General features: G+C 37.8%; 1 protein-coding gene across 11 annotated transcripts in view; it reads left to right on the forward strand.

The window, feature by feature from the left end:
* The window catches only part of ANKRD6 (ankyrin repeat domain 6), a 95,936-nt gene that overhangs the window by 68,235 nt on the left and 11,881 nt on the right, over nt 1–15,820 (forward strand). For 3 of the 11 annotated variants that reach the window (XM_072642818.1, XM_072642820.1, XM_072642817.1), the window contains 6 exons: nt 3,337–3,435; nt 5,365–5,463; nt 8,172–8,270; nt 10,479–10,556; nt 13,390–13,623; nt 15,561–15,695. In XM_072642818.1, coding sequence (XP_072498919.1) covers nt 3,337–3,435; nt 5,365–5,463; nt 8,172–8,270; nt 10,479–10,556; nt 13,390–13,623; nt 15,561–15,695 — 744 coding nt within the window. The remainder of the gene's footprint in view (nt 1–3,336; nt 3,436–5,364; nt 5,464–8,171; nt 8,271–10,478; nt 10,557–13,389; nt 13,624–15,560; nt 15,696–15,820) is intronic. The other 8 variants (XM_072642821.1, XM_072642824.1, XM_072642819.1 and 5 more) reach the window with 4 other exon arrangements.

The following is a 15,820-nucleotide window of genomic DNA, read 5'->3' on the forward strand; positions in this document are numbered from 1 at the left end:
CCCAGAATCTGCTAAACAGAATATGGGAAAAGACGAAGTTCATTTCATAGCTATCTTCTATCAGCTATATATTGTCTCTCTCCTAGCTATCTATTATCATCATAATGATGACAATACAATAATATCATCATGCATTCATAAAGCTATTTAAGATTTTCAAAGCTGGGGCAGCTACATGGTGTAGTGGATAGAGTGCTGTGCCTAGAGTCAGGAAGACTCACCCCCCTGGGTTCAAATCTGTTCTCCGAAACTAGTTGTGTGATCCTGGGTAAGTCACTTAACCTCAGTTTCTTCATCTGTAAAATGAGCTGGAGAAGGAAATGGTAAACTACTTCTGTGTCTGTGCCAAGAAAATTCCAAATAGAGCAAGAAGAGTCCAACAGAACTAAATGACAACAACAAATCAGTCTAATCCAATAAACATTTATTAAGGTCCTTTGATCCAGGCATTGTGCTTAGTTCTGGGGATACAATTGCAAAAAAGAAAGGCAGCCCTTCTCTCAAGGAGCTGATAGTTGAATGGGGAGACAGGAAATGGGGAGACGAGGAAGCAACACACAAAAGAACATAGGAAAGGTGGGGTTCACCTAGTTCCGTGCATTTGAAGCCAGGGAAAGCAGCAGATTGTTAGGTGGAATCAGCTGGGGAAAGTCCAGTTTCTACCCTCCATAAAGGAAGCATTGGGAGGAGTTAGGTATCCACTCTCTAACCCTCCAATCCGAGAGGAGAGAAGGCATGTTGTGTCTATCAAGGCTTCACATAAATGATTTTATTCTATTCTGTGAGGTAGGCGAGTAAGGCAGATATTTTCCCCACTTGACATGTGAGAAAACTGAGCCTCCAAAAGTTTGAGAGGCTTGTTTAAAACTATACTATTAATTGGTAAAAGAGCTGGAATGAGGGAGCCCAGGTTCTTTCCAGGAGACCATGATGCCACCTCTTCCAGCCTGGGACAGAAAGCCTTGAGGAGATGTGGCTCTGACATGCTTTTGCCCATCCCCAACCAAAGGGCAGCAATTGAGTGCTAGCCTTAGAGTCAGGAAGACCCAAGTTCAAATTTGGCCTCAGGCAAGTCACTTGATCCTGTTTCCCTCAGTTTCTTCATCTATAAAATGAACTTTCGAAGGAAATGGCAAATTATTCCAGTATCTTGGCCAAGAAAATCCCGGGTGGGATCATGAAGAGTCAAATGTGACTAATTGACCAAAACAACAACACCAGCCAATAGTGTGGCTTTTCCAGCCTGCCACAGCCACTTTCAGAACCCTCTTTTTGTGTCTGCAACCTAAGAACTGACTCCCACTTGGAGATCAGTGGGCATATTGCTTGGAGCAAGGACTGTTTCATTTTTTATTTTGAACCATCAACACCTACTGCTGTCTGGCACATGGAAGGAGTTTAATCAATGCTTTTTGACTAATTGATTAGAACAGTAAAAATGCTAGATTAGAGTCAAGGCTCTTTAGTTCTTGGCCACTGTGTTCCTCATCTGGCTGTATTAACATCTGTTAGCATAATTCTGTTTGTAGTAGCATACAAAAGAAATCTTGCAGAGCTGAACATTTTAATTACAAAAAGAACGACCCAATCCATCAGCCACCCGGTCTCTTGACACTCTTAACCAGGGGTGAGAACTCAATTGACCGAGCCAAGAGACACCTCTTCTACTACCAACGAGCGTCGTGTGTAAAAATATCATAGGCTGCCCTTGGGTTAGTGTTCAGTGCCTCAGCTAGCTAACACCTTTCTTTGTCTTACAGAACCTCTTGAGGCACTTGCTGGTAGTTAATAATGAGAAAGAAATCTGAATATAAAAGAAAAAACTCATAAGGGAAATTCACTTGTTTTCAAAGAGCAGCCAGGTGTGGTATCAGTCAAGTGGAGTACCAGTCTTTAGAAAGGGCTTTTGTAATACATCTGAACTAGAACAGAGGTGGGAAGTGAGGAGAGAAGGGAGGAAACATTCTCTCCCTGTCAAAACACAAAGATTCTGAAGTTTAAGATCATCTGCAAGTGGTTGCATCCCAAGGGGAGGGCAACTCAGTGAGGGAGAAGCAATCTTTAGATACCTTAACAGCTCTGAGGATCTCACTTGGCCCAGATTCTAATCTCAAAAAGAAAGACAGTGAGTATGTAAATTTAACCACCTAAAGTATGAACAAACATGCCAAAACCTAGACCACTTCACCTACTACCTGTTTTTCTTGCAAAGATTATCAAACTGGCCTCTGGGCCCTCCAAAATAATTTCCAAAAAAAAACCTTGGAGTTGGAAGGCTGACTGCCATTTATTAGCTGGGCAAGTCACTTAAACTCTCCAGGCCTCTGCTTCCTGGGTAGTCATATGGGAATCATAATGTATTTGTTACCTCCCTTACAGAGAGGTTTTGAAGATTAAAGGTAACTGGAAAGTGCTATGTAATTGTGAATTGCAATTAGAGCATTGGATTTGGAGTCAGGAAGACCTATGTTCAAAACTTGCCTCAGACGCTTGCAGTCAGATCCTAGAGAAATCACTTAATGTCTCTGTGCCTCAGTTTCATCATCTGTAAAATAAGGGGATCAGATTAAGTGACCTCTGATCTCTAAATCTATCTACTAAAATAGAACAGAAATGGTTTTATTCTTTAATTTATCATTGAAATAACAGAAGGAAAAGTGTTTAAAACACTGGAGAGATTTCCATTATTTAGTGACAAATCACATACACACATATATATACAAATATGTGTGTGAATATGTATATATATCGTATATATTATAAGTATGTATTAATATATTTACATATATATACATAATATATATTCATGCATGCGCAAGTGCTTGTGCACACACACACATACACTGTGAGGATGAGAAGGTACATGCCATCTAAAGCTGATCCCCCATGGAATAGTTTGAGTATTTCACTTAAAATGAAACTTAGCATTTCCAAATAAATGGAAAATTTGAGAAGGACTTAAAAGGACAACACCCATCCTCATTTAGTCCCATTCATCATCTTTTTGGGTACCATTCTGAGGTACTCTAATTTTAAAAAAAAGAAAAACTTGATTTACATATAATTCTATATTTCCATAGGAAATGTGTTTTATCTTCTTTACTGTTATTACTTATCTTGATAGTAGCTGTAAACAGCGAAGTCATTTGTATTATGACCAGTTGTCCCCAAGGATCTAAAATGAGGCCATTCATCAGCTGGTAGAGAATGCAACTTTTTTCATTTAGTTTCTTACTGAAGTAAACTTAAGGTGCTACAACAATTCCTGGCAGTTGCTAATTCTTTAGAATTGTATTTTTTAATGCTGTCCTTAATTTTTTTCGGTCTCTCCCCAAGGCAGGGAACACGGCTCTGCACTTGGCTTGTCAGAACAGTCATTCCCAGAGCGCCCGGGTTCTTTTGCTGGGAGGATCTCGACCTGACCTCAAAAATAATGTGGGTAAAAAAAAAAATGCAACTTGTGATTCTCCACTCTCTCACCTTGGAAAGCAGAGATGTAGAAAGCCAACCTTGGGGAAAAAAATCTGGAAAGAAGAGCTAAATTGTTTCTCACAATTACTCTAGAACATGGTTTGTTAGTCTTATTTCCAGTCTAGTTATTTAGAGTTGTGGGGGTAGGAAGATATTTCAGATGTAGCTTCTACCTTCCCTTCTCCCATTTTATTCTATTTATTTATGAAATCAAGTCTGGAAATCAGTAACCATTTTTTAATGCACCTTTATTAAAAATCACATGCCGAAAAGCTTTTTTTTTTTTTTTTAAATTCTCTAAATCAGGCAGGGGTCTTAACCTGGAGTCTTTGAGTTTATTTTTTTAATATGCAATTACTTCAATATAATTGGTTTCTTTTGCAATGTTATGTGTTTTATTTTATGCATTAAAAAAAATTATTCTGAGGAATCCATAGACTTTACCAGACTATCAGAGGAGTACCCATAATACAAAACAAAAGGTTAAAAACGTAAGAGAGTCTAAAGGCAGAGGCCAATTCCCAACTGCATCAAGTCTTAATATGTCATCACTGTGGGCAAAGTAGTTCATCATGCTTAAAGCAGGTGAAACACACCTTGGTCAATTTCTTTCTTTACTTCCTCTCCTCTGTACATATCCTTCCCCTTTTGAAAGGTACTGTATGAAGAGGATTGCTTTCACTGGAGGCTTTGTTACAAATCACTTCAAAGGAAACCCTTCTTGGGAGGGTTGGTGGCCTCCTTGTTTCATCTAAGGGAGATCTTGCCACAGAGCTCTCCTGCTTAGTCCACAGAATTCCCCTTTGACCTCCAGCTTTCTGCTCAGTCCTTTCTGGATTCTGGAGCAGCAGTATCATGCTTGTGTGCTTAATGCATTGATTAATATTAGCTTATTTAAGAGAAATGTTAAGATGTTTCTTTTAAGAAGACTATATAAGAAAAACATATTGTTCTGTTTCTCTGCAAAAGGGATTATCCTTAGCCTCTAACAGAACCTCTAACGATTAAATCAGGGGGAGAATATCTGGAAGTGTTGGTAATTTAAACTACACTTTTAATTCAATCTGCCACCATTTTTACCTTCCATATTTTTGGTCAAGTTTGGTATCTATAATCTCACTTTGGAGTAGCAGTCTCTTCACTGTACACTATCTGAATGCACTGCTCTTTTACAAATGACTCACAAGACCATAGGCTTTATGGAGCCCTAGGACTACATTGTTCTCTGTGGGTCATCACCATCCCTACTTTGAATTATCGCTACGTCATGGCAGTGTCATACCCTTGGATTCCATTAGAGAGAACCTCATGCTTTTAAAATCTGTATTGACCACTGCACTGGCCTGCCCGTCTCCCTTTGATGGATGTGAACCGACCATAGCAGTGTTTTGTCATTTCTTTGGCTCATCTTATAGCACTGGAGTGATAGGACAAGGCTGGACACAGTTGGAACCTTGCCTCCAACTGAAATGTTAAATAAGCAGAATCTGCCTTAGTTCTTCCTAAAGGCTCCGTGGGGAGCAGACGCCTGCTGTATGAAAAATGGAAGCATTTATTCCAGCTGCCTTTGTGGGAGGCTCTGTACAATGAGTGCAAACAGTAGCAAATTATGATGAGGCTGGAAGTACAGCATCAGTTATAAGATGTCGTTTGCAATTTCGCTTTGCGTGGTTGGTTTTGGTTTTGTGTTATCAGTCAAGGAAGGCCATTTTGCCAAGATCTTTCCTGGCCTTTCTTTGCTTTTGCATCTCTAGCTAGAAGTCAGCTTAATAACTTGGGTGGAAAGCTCTTGAAGGGGAAACGATGGCCGCAAGCTTTCTCCTTATTTGTTTTTATTTTGTTCTGCTCCGTTTCCTGACCAAAATATGCTCAGAGTTTTATTTCTGTTTGCAGGCAGGAGATACCTGTTTGCACGTTGCCGCTCGCTATAATCACTTGTCCATCATTAGGGTTCTCCTCAGTGCTTTCTGTTCTATCCATGAAAAGAACCAGGTCAGTGCATGTATCTTACACTACAGCAGTGCACCCTTTGTATAAGGCTTGTTGACATGACGTAGACTTATGCTAGGCTAGAAGCTGCTTTTGCTTTGCCTCCCCTGAAACTTCTGGGAGATTACTGTAAATGATCCCCTGGGAACATGGGTTCCAGCCAAGTACAATGGCGCTGGATTCCCTAAATAGCCTTATAGAGAGGGTGTGCCTGTGGTTTCTTGTCATTTCTGTGCATATCACCACATCTGAGTAATGAGCACTTTCTGCATATACTGCAATGGTTTCTGTTGGTTTTGATATATGTGTGTGTATATATATACATATATATATATATATATGTATATATATATATTTTAAACAAACACATTCAAGGAAAAATCCAACTGACAAAGAATTATAACTTCATGGAGCAAAGGAATGGGATTCTTGTGACCTGCTGGGCTCTACCACTGCCTTTATAGGTCCTGTCACTGCTCAGGCCCTACCAAGATAATACATAATTATTTGTCCCTGTGGTAGCTATCAGACTTCAGTGTGCTGCCCCCTGTGAGGTCCCTATGGTGTGCCAAGAAAGCATTAATGATTCTTGTTAGCATATATAACTATCTGTAAATTTATTGATCAGTTGAAACCATGAGTTCACATTTTTTTAGTTGGGATGCAGAAATGTGAAGTTTAAAAATAAAAAGTATCTGGGAATATTTGGGATTCAAAGAAAATAGCCTTGTGCTGTCCCTATTCCAAACAATAAACAAGTGATCCTGGAATAGTAGATTATCCTGGTACAAAATCTTCACCATATCCCTTTCATTCTCCCTTCCTCAAATAAAAGAAACCCAAACTTTACTTATTATTTCCCTGAATGGCAAACCAAGAAATGGAAATGAAACACACTTTTCTTTTCAACATTTGTTGGAAGAAAGAGATTATATCTAGATCCTGATTAGTGTAAGCAATGAATTTCCTTGAAGAGGTTGCCATATTTCCACTGGGCTGGAACCAATGACCATATTTTACACAATTTTAACTTCAGGTACATGTGATCACTTCAAGGGCTTCATTATTTGCACTAATCATAACTGTAACCACACAAGCAAGACTGGTTTTATGTATATAAAGTTAACTTATTTTATTGTTAATGAAAGTGGGTCTATGGTGATACCACCAGTTATGATGAAAGAGTAGATTCTTTTGATTTCTACTGCTTTCTGTTTTGTATCTGATTGTTTGAGAGAATACCAGAATTGAGAATGACTAAATCAGCATTGTCTAATCAACAAAATAGCTTAATAGCTTTTCTTCTGTAGTAGTGGTGGAGTTTATATGGAAACATAACTCTCCATAGGACAAATAAATATACTTTAGATTTCCCTGGATAAAAGGTTATGTAGCAAGTAGGGAACTAATTAATAGTTTCTTAAAAGAAGGCATTGGCTCTCATTGTCTTCTGTCCAGTGAAGGAAGTACGTAAGAGTAAGACTGCTTTAATATAGGCATATAAAAACAAGTTGTGCTGGGGCAAATGGCAAATGGTTTGAGGCCCTCACCCTCCCTCACCCCCACCCCACTACCACCACCTTAGGCAGCCTGTTTATCAACATTACTGGCTTAATCCCACACCTAGAGGCTCAAATGGATTCTCTATGTCTTCCAAAGAAGCAACTTCCTCAGACCCTCAACAACTTCACCTTGTTGACCACTTGCCCATTGATCTGTCCCAACACTGACATTTCCTCAACCCAATAAATAAGCTCTAGAGATCTCCTTTTACTAAGTAAACCCAGTTCAACTTTCCCATGTTTCCTAAAGTTGATTATGTCCTCAATTCCCAGTATTTCTGCAGGGGAAAGATGTCACTGGAATTCAGCTCAAAGAATGTTAGCAGTCTCTTAGTTTGCAGGTGTGGGGCCCTCAAGGCCACATCTAAGTCCTTGGATGTGTCCTTTTGACTGAGTTCAAGTTTTCTAGAACCAATCCTTTTATTGAGGGAATTTGTTCTGTGAAGTTTGGATTCAGTCGAGGGGCCACACTGGAAGACCTAGAGGACCACATGTGGCCTTGAGGTCATAGGTTCCCCACCCCTGGTTAGCATATCCTAAACAACATTCCCCAAAATATGAATAGGGGTGTTGTGGGAAAAGAAAAGCCTGTATTTTTCACTCTAGAATATGAATTAACAGTCAAACATTTATTAAATTCCTACTATATGTCTGTCATTATATTAGATACAAATACAGAAGTGAGTCCTCAAGGAGCTTATATTCTATTAGAAATTTCTATTATGAAGTTATATTTGTATCAAAAATACTTATATGCAAAGATTGTTTAAGGTTAGTATGAATATGTAAGTTTAATTTTTTCTATTTGTTTTCTCTTCTAAAATTTCCGTAACTGTATTGTATTCCAGGGGGAGTTGAGTATCCCCAGGCAAACTTGATAAACTCTATCAAGAAGATATGAGTCCCAAAAGTTTTCTATGAATAAATAAGTTTGGGATATGCTGATCTCACTCAACCCATCATTAAGAACAGCTGTTTTCTGCCAAAGAAATAAATAACTCTTTTTTCAGAAAGGTCTCTGTTTAGCAGACCTCAACTCAACACTGATCCCTATTTGAACTTGAAGTACAGCTCAATTCAGGATGGGAAGGACATGTAAGAAAGGCACTTGAAGTTCCTTTGATGGTCATTTTTTCTGTTTAATTTCAGGCTGGGGACACGGCTCTTCACATTGCTGCTGCACTAAATCACAAAAAAGTGGCTAAAATCTTACTGGAAGCAGGCGCTGATGGGACAATTGTCAACAATGTAAGTGAGGCCAGAACCATTTCTGAAATTCTCTGCATCACCCTTCTGAAAAGAACATGGGAATCTTTTTTGAAAACTATATATGCTTTAAGGAAATCAGTCCAAGTCCTTCTCCTTTTCCAGAATCTCAGTGAGCATGACTCCATGGAGAGCCCATGAGAAGAGGAAAGGTTTCTTGTGCTTTAGTAGCACAGGAAAATGGATAGATACGCCCTCACCCTTGTGGGTTCAGTAAATGGGAGTCTACTCTGCTAAATGAACAGAGAGCTGGAGTCCTCAGCAGGGCTCCTCTGAATCTGAGAAGGAAGGAAATCTGCATCCACTTCTCTAGTGTTTGCTTGTTACTGGGGTAAATGGCTTGATAATTAATTCCCAGAAGTCTCTTGCCTTCCTTATTGAGTGTTTATATTGCTGTCCTTTCTAGTCTTGGCCATTATCCCTTTTTTTCATACCATGAGCTATAATGTCTTTTCTTCCTCACTCAGTTTCATCTCAGTGTCTGAGCTGAAATGAGGTTCAGTTGGGTTAGAATAAGGAAAGAGTAGCAGGGAATCTGGGGAGTGGTAGGAGGGCAAGGAAATAAGGTGGAATGGCTTCTTCTGGTTTCCAGCTATGCCTCTTACACGCTGGAGCTAAGCCTACACTAAAAATCCCATGGTGCTGATAATACCTCTTAGAAGTATAGCCTGGTTAACTAGAGAAAAATGGAGGTAGATTTTCCTTTCTGCCTCGGGTTCAGTCTAGAGCAATCAGGGTAATTTTTCCTTTGTTTCTTCCATCATTCTTTTCTTTTCTAATCCCATCACAGTTTAGGACCACATTCTTTTGTGCTTGGAATATTTCACTAGTCTCTCAACTGGTCTGTCTGATTTCAGACTTTCTCTTCTCCAATAACTCTCTGGCATGTTAGTCTTCCTAACCCACTATTTTTGCTACGTCAGAAATATTCACTGGCTCCCCACCGCTTTCAAGTTCAAACTCTTGAGCTTGGCATATTGATCTTTTGTTATTGTCTACTAGAAACCCTCAGCTCCAGCTAGGCTGGATGCCTCATCATTGCTTCCAGTCCTCCTTTCCTTCTCCTCCCAAAAAGAACCCAAGCAATCCACAAGCAAACTCTTGCTCTTTTCAATCTGTCTTTGTTTACTATGCCAAAAAACACCCTCCTTTCAAGCAAATACTACCCCTCTTTAAAGACCTTTACCTATTTAATAGTCTTTTTGGACCACTTTCATCTACCACGTTTCTTTCCTATTATACTTATGTTTGTACCAGCAATTTTGGTACTTACCACATACTGCCTTTTCTTGATAAAACAGGAAAGGATATCCAAGGGAGAGAGAATGAATGAATGCATGAAAAGATATTAATGAAGTATTTATGATGTGCTCAATACTATGCTAAGCACCGGAGATAAAAGTACAAAAACTAGAGTCCCTGCTCTCAAAGAGATCACATTCTAATAACTAAATAGTAATAGTTAAGACGTAGCATAAGAAAAAGCTGAAGAAGCAATAAAAGTAATAACTGATCATTTAAATAACAAATAATTTAAAGTTAATAATATTGCTAAAAGTGTTTTCAGGGATCCAAGAGTCATCCTTGCTGGCTGGAGTGCAGGGTAAACAAAGTTGAAGAGTGTGAATTACAACTGAAAAGGTATAAAGGGGACTGAATCATTAAAAAGCCTTGATTGCCAGGCTGAAGAGCTTGAACTTTACGTAGTCAGTAGTAGGAAGCCACTGTACGTTTTTTAGTAAAGGTCATGATCAGAAAGTACATCTGGAACATTATAGGTTGCAGAGAGTGAGACAGGAAGACTAGGTAGGAAGTGTTTCAGTAGTCCAGACAAAAGGTTCTAAGAGCCTGACCTGGGTGGTGGCAGTGTGGAATAGAAAGGAGGGAAATGAATTTGATGGTCTCCTATATCAAAATAATTTAGACTGCTCTAAAAAGAATTCACCGTGGTTAAATATAACTTTTTATAGACATCAAAAGACCCCACCAACCTATATTTTTGTGTATTGTATTTGTATTTTGTATATTTCCATCATCACTCTAAAAGTAGAGTTGTTGAAACAGATGCCTACCCCCTGAGGACCTACCTATATGTTCATTATCCATTATGCCAACTTTTGGATAAACTGTTGTATTTTTACATAATTGGTTCCATATACCTTTACCTGTCTATGTGATTCCTTCCCTTAGGCTGGTCAGACTCCACTAGAGACGGCCCGGCACCACAATAATCCTGAAGTTGCTCTTCTCCTAACCAAAGCACCACAAGTAGGTTTTAATCCATTTTTTATTAGTAACTAGTTTTCATTGGCCCCATTGCATTAATTCTATCTGGCAGTGCTCAGGTTTATTCTGGTTAATGATTGGATGCAGAAAAAGGCTTTTGACAAAGTATACTGCTTATTTTATACTAATAATCCCACAAAGCTCAGGCATTGAAGGGCCTTTTCTCAACATGAGGCAAAAGACATATCTAAAAACCACACTATCACATTAGGTTATAAGGAAATACTTGAAGCTTTCTCAATAAATACAGGAATAAAATAAGTATGCCTCCTTTCTACCGTGTTGTTGGACATAGTTTCAGAATTGCTAACAATAACAAAAAGACAAGAGAAAGAAATTTAAGTCATAATACAGACAGAAGGGACCAAAACCATCCCTATTTGCTGATGGTGTGATAGTGTACTACATTTCTTTGATGATTCTCAGGTTTTCTAATTGAGACAGTAGCTTCAGGAAAGTAGCAGGATAGAAAAAGACCTAATGAAAATCAAAAACATTTCTATATAGTATTGTGGCTCATGTTGAAAGAAGACTGTGCTACCCTGTTCCAAGCATGATATATATGTGTGTATATATATATATGTATATATATATATATATACATATATATATACAGATATATACAGATATATATATATATAAAGGAATGAAAGAAAGCTTAAGAAAAAAAGACCACATTTATTTGCATCAGAATCCTGTGCTATGATAAGCATAGAAATGTTGCCTATGATCTCAGTTATCAATTTTCATTTCACAGAAATAGGCCTGATGCTCATCAGTAATTAACAACTTTAGTAAGTCACAAAGAGTTTCATACTTCCATTCAGAAATTTTAATCACAGAAATGAGATAGTTCTCACTCCTAGCACCCCTAGGGTTAAGAAGTAGGTGAGGGCCTCCAGAGATACAAGAGCTGCCAGACTGACACCTTTTAATCACCCTTTAAGGGAACTGTTAATAGAAACACAGTCTTTGAAGTTTTGTTGTAGGAAATTGGTTTCCTTGTAGGAAATTGGAAATAGATATGAAAGAACTTTGAAAAGTAAAAAGTCTGAACAAATGTGAGGTATTTATTCATTCGCTTGTTGTTTTGTACCTTCAACAAACATAGATTAATAGCCTACTGTGTGAGAGTACCTATGAGGTTAAAAAAGTCTATACCCATAATAATGATAACAGTAATAATAATAATTAGTATTTATGTAAAATTTTAAAGTTAACTTGTTAACTTTGTTAACGCATTTGAGCCTCACCACTACCCTGCTAAAATAGGAGATGTTATTATCCCCATTTTATGGATGAGGAAACCATTAAGGTTAAGAAAAAAGTTGTCATTTGTCCAGGGTCACATAGCTAGAAAGAATCTGGGGCAGGATTTGGATTCAGGTCTTTCTAACTCTCTTAGAATTCCCAGACACATGTTGCCCTGGGATCTTCATTTTTCTTCAGTAGCCCAAATGTGGCCATATTATTGCGATCAGTTTTCAGGACCTTAGAGGACCTGATGGGGACAGAAAGTGTGAGTAAAATTTAGCACAAATCCTTTCTCCATACATTCTCCCTCTGCTACTTCATGAAAAATAGCCCAAGCCAAGAGTCCCTGTGCTCTTAGTTGACAGAATATAAGATAATGAATACTAGTAAAGAACAATTCATTTTCACAAGTCATAATTTCTAAACTTGCCTTCATTTCTAAATGAAGGAGTTTTGAGTAGGTATAAAAGAATTGTTAGCATGCTCCCCTAATGATTTCAGTTTGGAAACAATAATTTGATTGTATGCATTACCCAACTAGGCCTCCTTCTATTCTGTCACATGTTGAAAATAAGTTCTAGTCATAATGAAGGTGTAATGAATCTAGGGGTGATGAAGAAAGTATTGAATTCCAGTGAATACAGTTGAAGAACTGAGTGGTTAGGGTATCTGAGGGATAGTCAATATGTATATTTAAGTCCCCTAGAAAAAGGCAAGAGTTGAGAAGGTGAGAAAAAATGTGAGCCAGGCACCAAACTCAATGAGGAAGGAAGGGGAGTGACCTGCAGGGCTATAGACAACAGCTACCAGGATTTGGATTGGGTGGTAGATGTGGATGGCATGTGGAACTGTTCCTTTCCTTTCTTTGGACCCAAATTGAAGTTCGTTTCTCTAGTTGCAGTTCCCTGATTATCACATAGACAGCAATCATCTGTTACTTCCAGCACTATCATATATCATATTACTTGCATGCACTTATCCCATTTGTCTTTGTTAGGCAGGCAAATGACATAGTGGATGAGTATGCTAGACATGGAATCAGGAAGATCTGAATTCAAATTCTGCTTTGGATTCTTACTAGCTGGGTGACCCTGGGCAGATTGCTTAAGCTCCCTGAACCGCATTTTCCTTATCCATACAATGGGGATAATAGTAGCCCCTACCTCAAAAGGCTGTGGTGGAGATCAAAGGAGATAATGTAAAACTCTGCAAACTTTAAAGCGTTATATAAATGTTAACTCTTTTTCATATTAAATTAATATTAAATTATTTGGTTAATGTTCATTGTTAAATAAATTATATAATGAAATATTAATTATTAATTAGTTATTAAATATTATTAAATGATAAATTGGTTCATGTTAAATTAACTTATCAAATAGACATTAAATTATTTTATTGAATTAATTTATATAGCAATATTAATAATTATTCATTTGAATAATATTAAATTATCAAAATATTTAAAATAATGTTAACATTAAAATATTAATAATCAATAATGATTACTACTCAATTTAATATTAAATATTGCTGTTTCATTCCATCATAAACACCTTAGGTGAAGAAACAACATGATCCTACCCACATTTTTCAACCTGAGAGCACCTGCTGCCAACCCCTCTCCCCGTGCCCTGCCACCTCATCAGGAGCCAGTAGTTCTGATAGTGATATGTTTGCCTCACCTCAGGTCTTGCGCTTCAGTCGTGGGAGAAGCCTACGAAAAAAGAGAGAGAGGCTCAAGGAGGAGAGGAGAGCTCAGTCTGTGCCACGAGATGAGGTGGCCCAGAGCAAGGTGTGTGACAGATGGAGGACACACATAGGTCCTGGTTGGCCTCCATGATGGGCCTCTGGCAGCCTTTCCCTTCTCATCTCTTGTTCAGATTAGAGTCGGAGTCTTCCTCCTTTCTTTTAGCTTCAACACCGGAGTTTCAGATCATGGTCCCCAGCCCTTTGAACATTGCACCCTCTTATTTTGTTCCTTTCACAATCACAAATGTTTGCAGGAAAATAAAGAGGGTTTTTTTTTCTCCTTCCCTTGACAAAGGCAAGATGGATACCCATAGCTTCTCAATTATCCAAAAGAGGCTGGAATACAAGGGATGGGAATATGTGCCTTTTAACACTTAGAATTATATCAATAACCACTTGCTACTGTCCTTTTCAAAACCTTCTCCCTTGATTCCCAATATTAAAGTTGTAGAATTTTCATTTAATTTATAAGCAAGGTTTTAAAATTTCTTTTATAAGTGATTCATATTTTATTTGCAAGTGATTCATGTTTTATTTACAAGTTTCGAGGCCATATAGCTTTGGTCCCAGGATTTTGAGATGCCCCAAAATTTAATAAGTCCAGAATTAGACAGATGATATCACTTTGGCTATTTTCAGTGAAGTATTTGTATTCAGAATGACTGCTTAAAAGTCTTAGACCTACTGTGTTCACTTGAGATACCACCATTTGCTAGGTAGCTGTTAATGTTGTTTATGGAGAAAAGAAAAGGGGCATGATTTAATATGTCTCTAAATAATTTCTAGATGGTCCCACATGGACTGGGGACCTTGTCTATGTTTGCTATTAAGACTCTTGGCTTCGATCATTCACCTGTGTGCTGTCTGATAAAAGCCTGAGTGTAATTGGTTGGGTAATGATTGAAATGGAAAAGTCCCTATCCTACTACACTGCTAGAACGTTGTTTGAGTTGTCTTAGATCTCCACAATTCTCTCTCTCTCTCGATATATATATATATATATATATATATATATATATATATATATATATATATACACACATGTATGTATATATTATGAGAAATTTTATTTTATTTTTCCCCAGTAGTTTGGGAGATAGGAGTGAAATAAAATAGATTTCCATTTATTTTTTAATAGAGAGATGTTAGAGAACACTATACAGATGTAGAATGTTACATACACCATCAAATGAAGTCACTACCGCATTGTTAGTGTTACTTAACCATTTTACTTTGTTACAAGAGCCTTTCATGAAGTATGAATAATCTGTAAATATATGTAATATAAAATCAAAACATATCAATAACACTTAAGAAAAGGTGGTGGGGCAGGGAGGGTGGAAAAGGACTAAGAATATAACTTTTCTTAATGCCTAAAAATTAAAAGAACATTCAGAGTATTGGTTTTTTCTGTTAAAATCAGACCAACAGAAAGAGGAAATAGTCAATTTACAAGGCCCTACAGTTGTGCTCCCTTACAGATATCCTATAGACCAGGGATTCTCAATCATTTTTTTCTTGTCCTGGATCCCCTTTATCAGTCTATAAAAGCCTATGGATCCCTTCTCAGAATATTTTTATATGTACAAAATAAAATACATGGGATTACAAAGGAAACCAATTCTATTAAAATACAGTTATAAAATGCTATTAAAATACCGTTATCAAAATATTTTTTAATTAAATTCATGAACACACATAAGAACCCCAGCTGTTGCTAGAGATATCATCACTGTCCAGTTCAGAAATAGACAACAGATCATTTTTTTAAAAATAAAACAACGTTGGACACTCTAGGGAATCAGCGTGTTACAGTGTAGAGTCAGAGGCCTTGGATTTGAGTCCCAGCTCTATCACTTACTAATTTTATGACTAGGGCCAATCATGCCACCTCCCTGGGCTCCTCTCATTTCTCATCTATTAAATCAGGGACCCTAAAAGAACCTTCTACAAGTTTCTTTCTCCATCTGTTTCTTGTAGGGAAGTGTCTCAGCAGCAGACACTCCCAGCAGTGAGCAAGCCATTCAGAGGAAAGGAGAAGCCAAAGAAGAATTCTACTCTGCATCTCCAGAGCCCCCAGCAAAGAATAATCGAAAGAAAAAAGTAAAACAAAAGGTAGTGATTAATTTGAAAGCAGCTCTCTCTGAGGGAAGGAGCTGAGAGTTCAGTGGTGAGGCATTTGTCTGGGAATATCATTCCATGTTGAGTAGAAGTTCCCGCTCCCTTGCCAACAATGGTTT

Source organism: Notamacropus eugenii, chromosome 2, assembly GCF_028372415.1.
Source record: "Notamacropus eugenii isolate mMacEug1 chromosome 2, mMacEug1.pri_v2, whole genome shotgun sequence".
Taxonomy (NCBI): Eukaryota; Metazoa; Chordata; class Mammalia; order Diprotodontia; family Macropodidae; genus Notamacropus; species Notamacropus eugenii.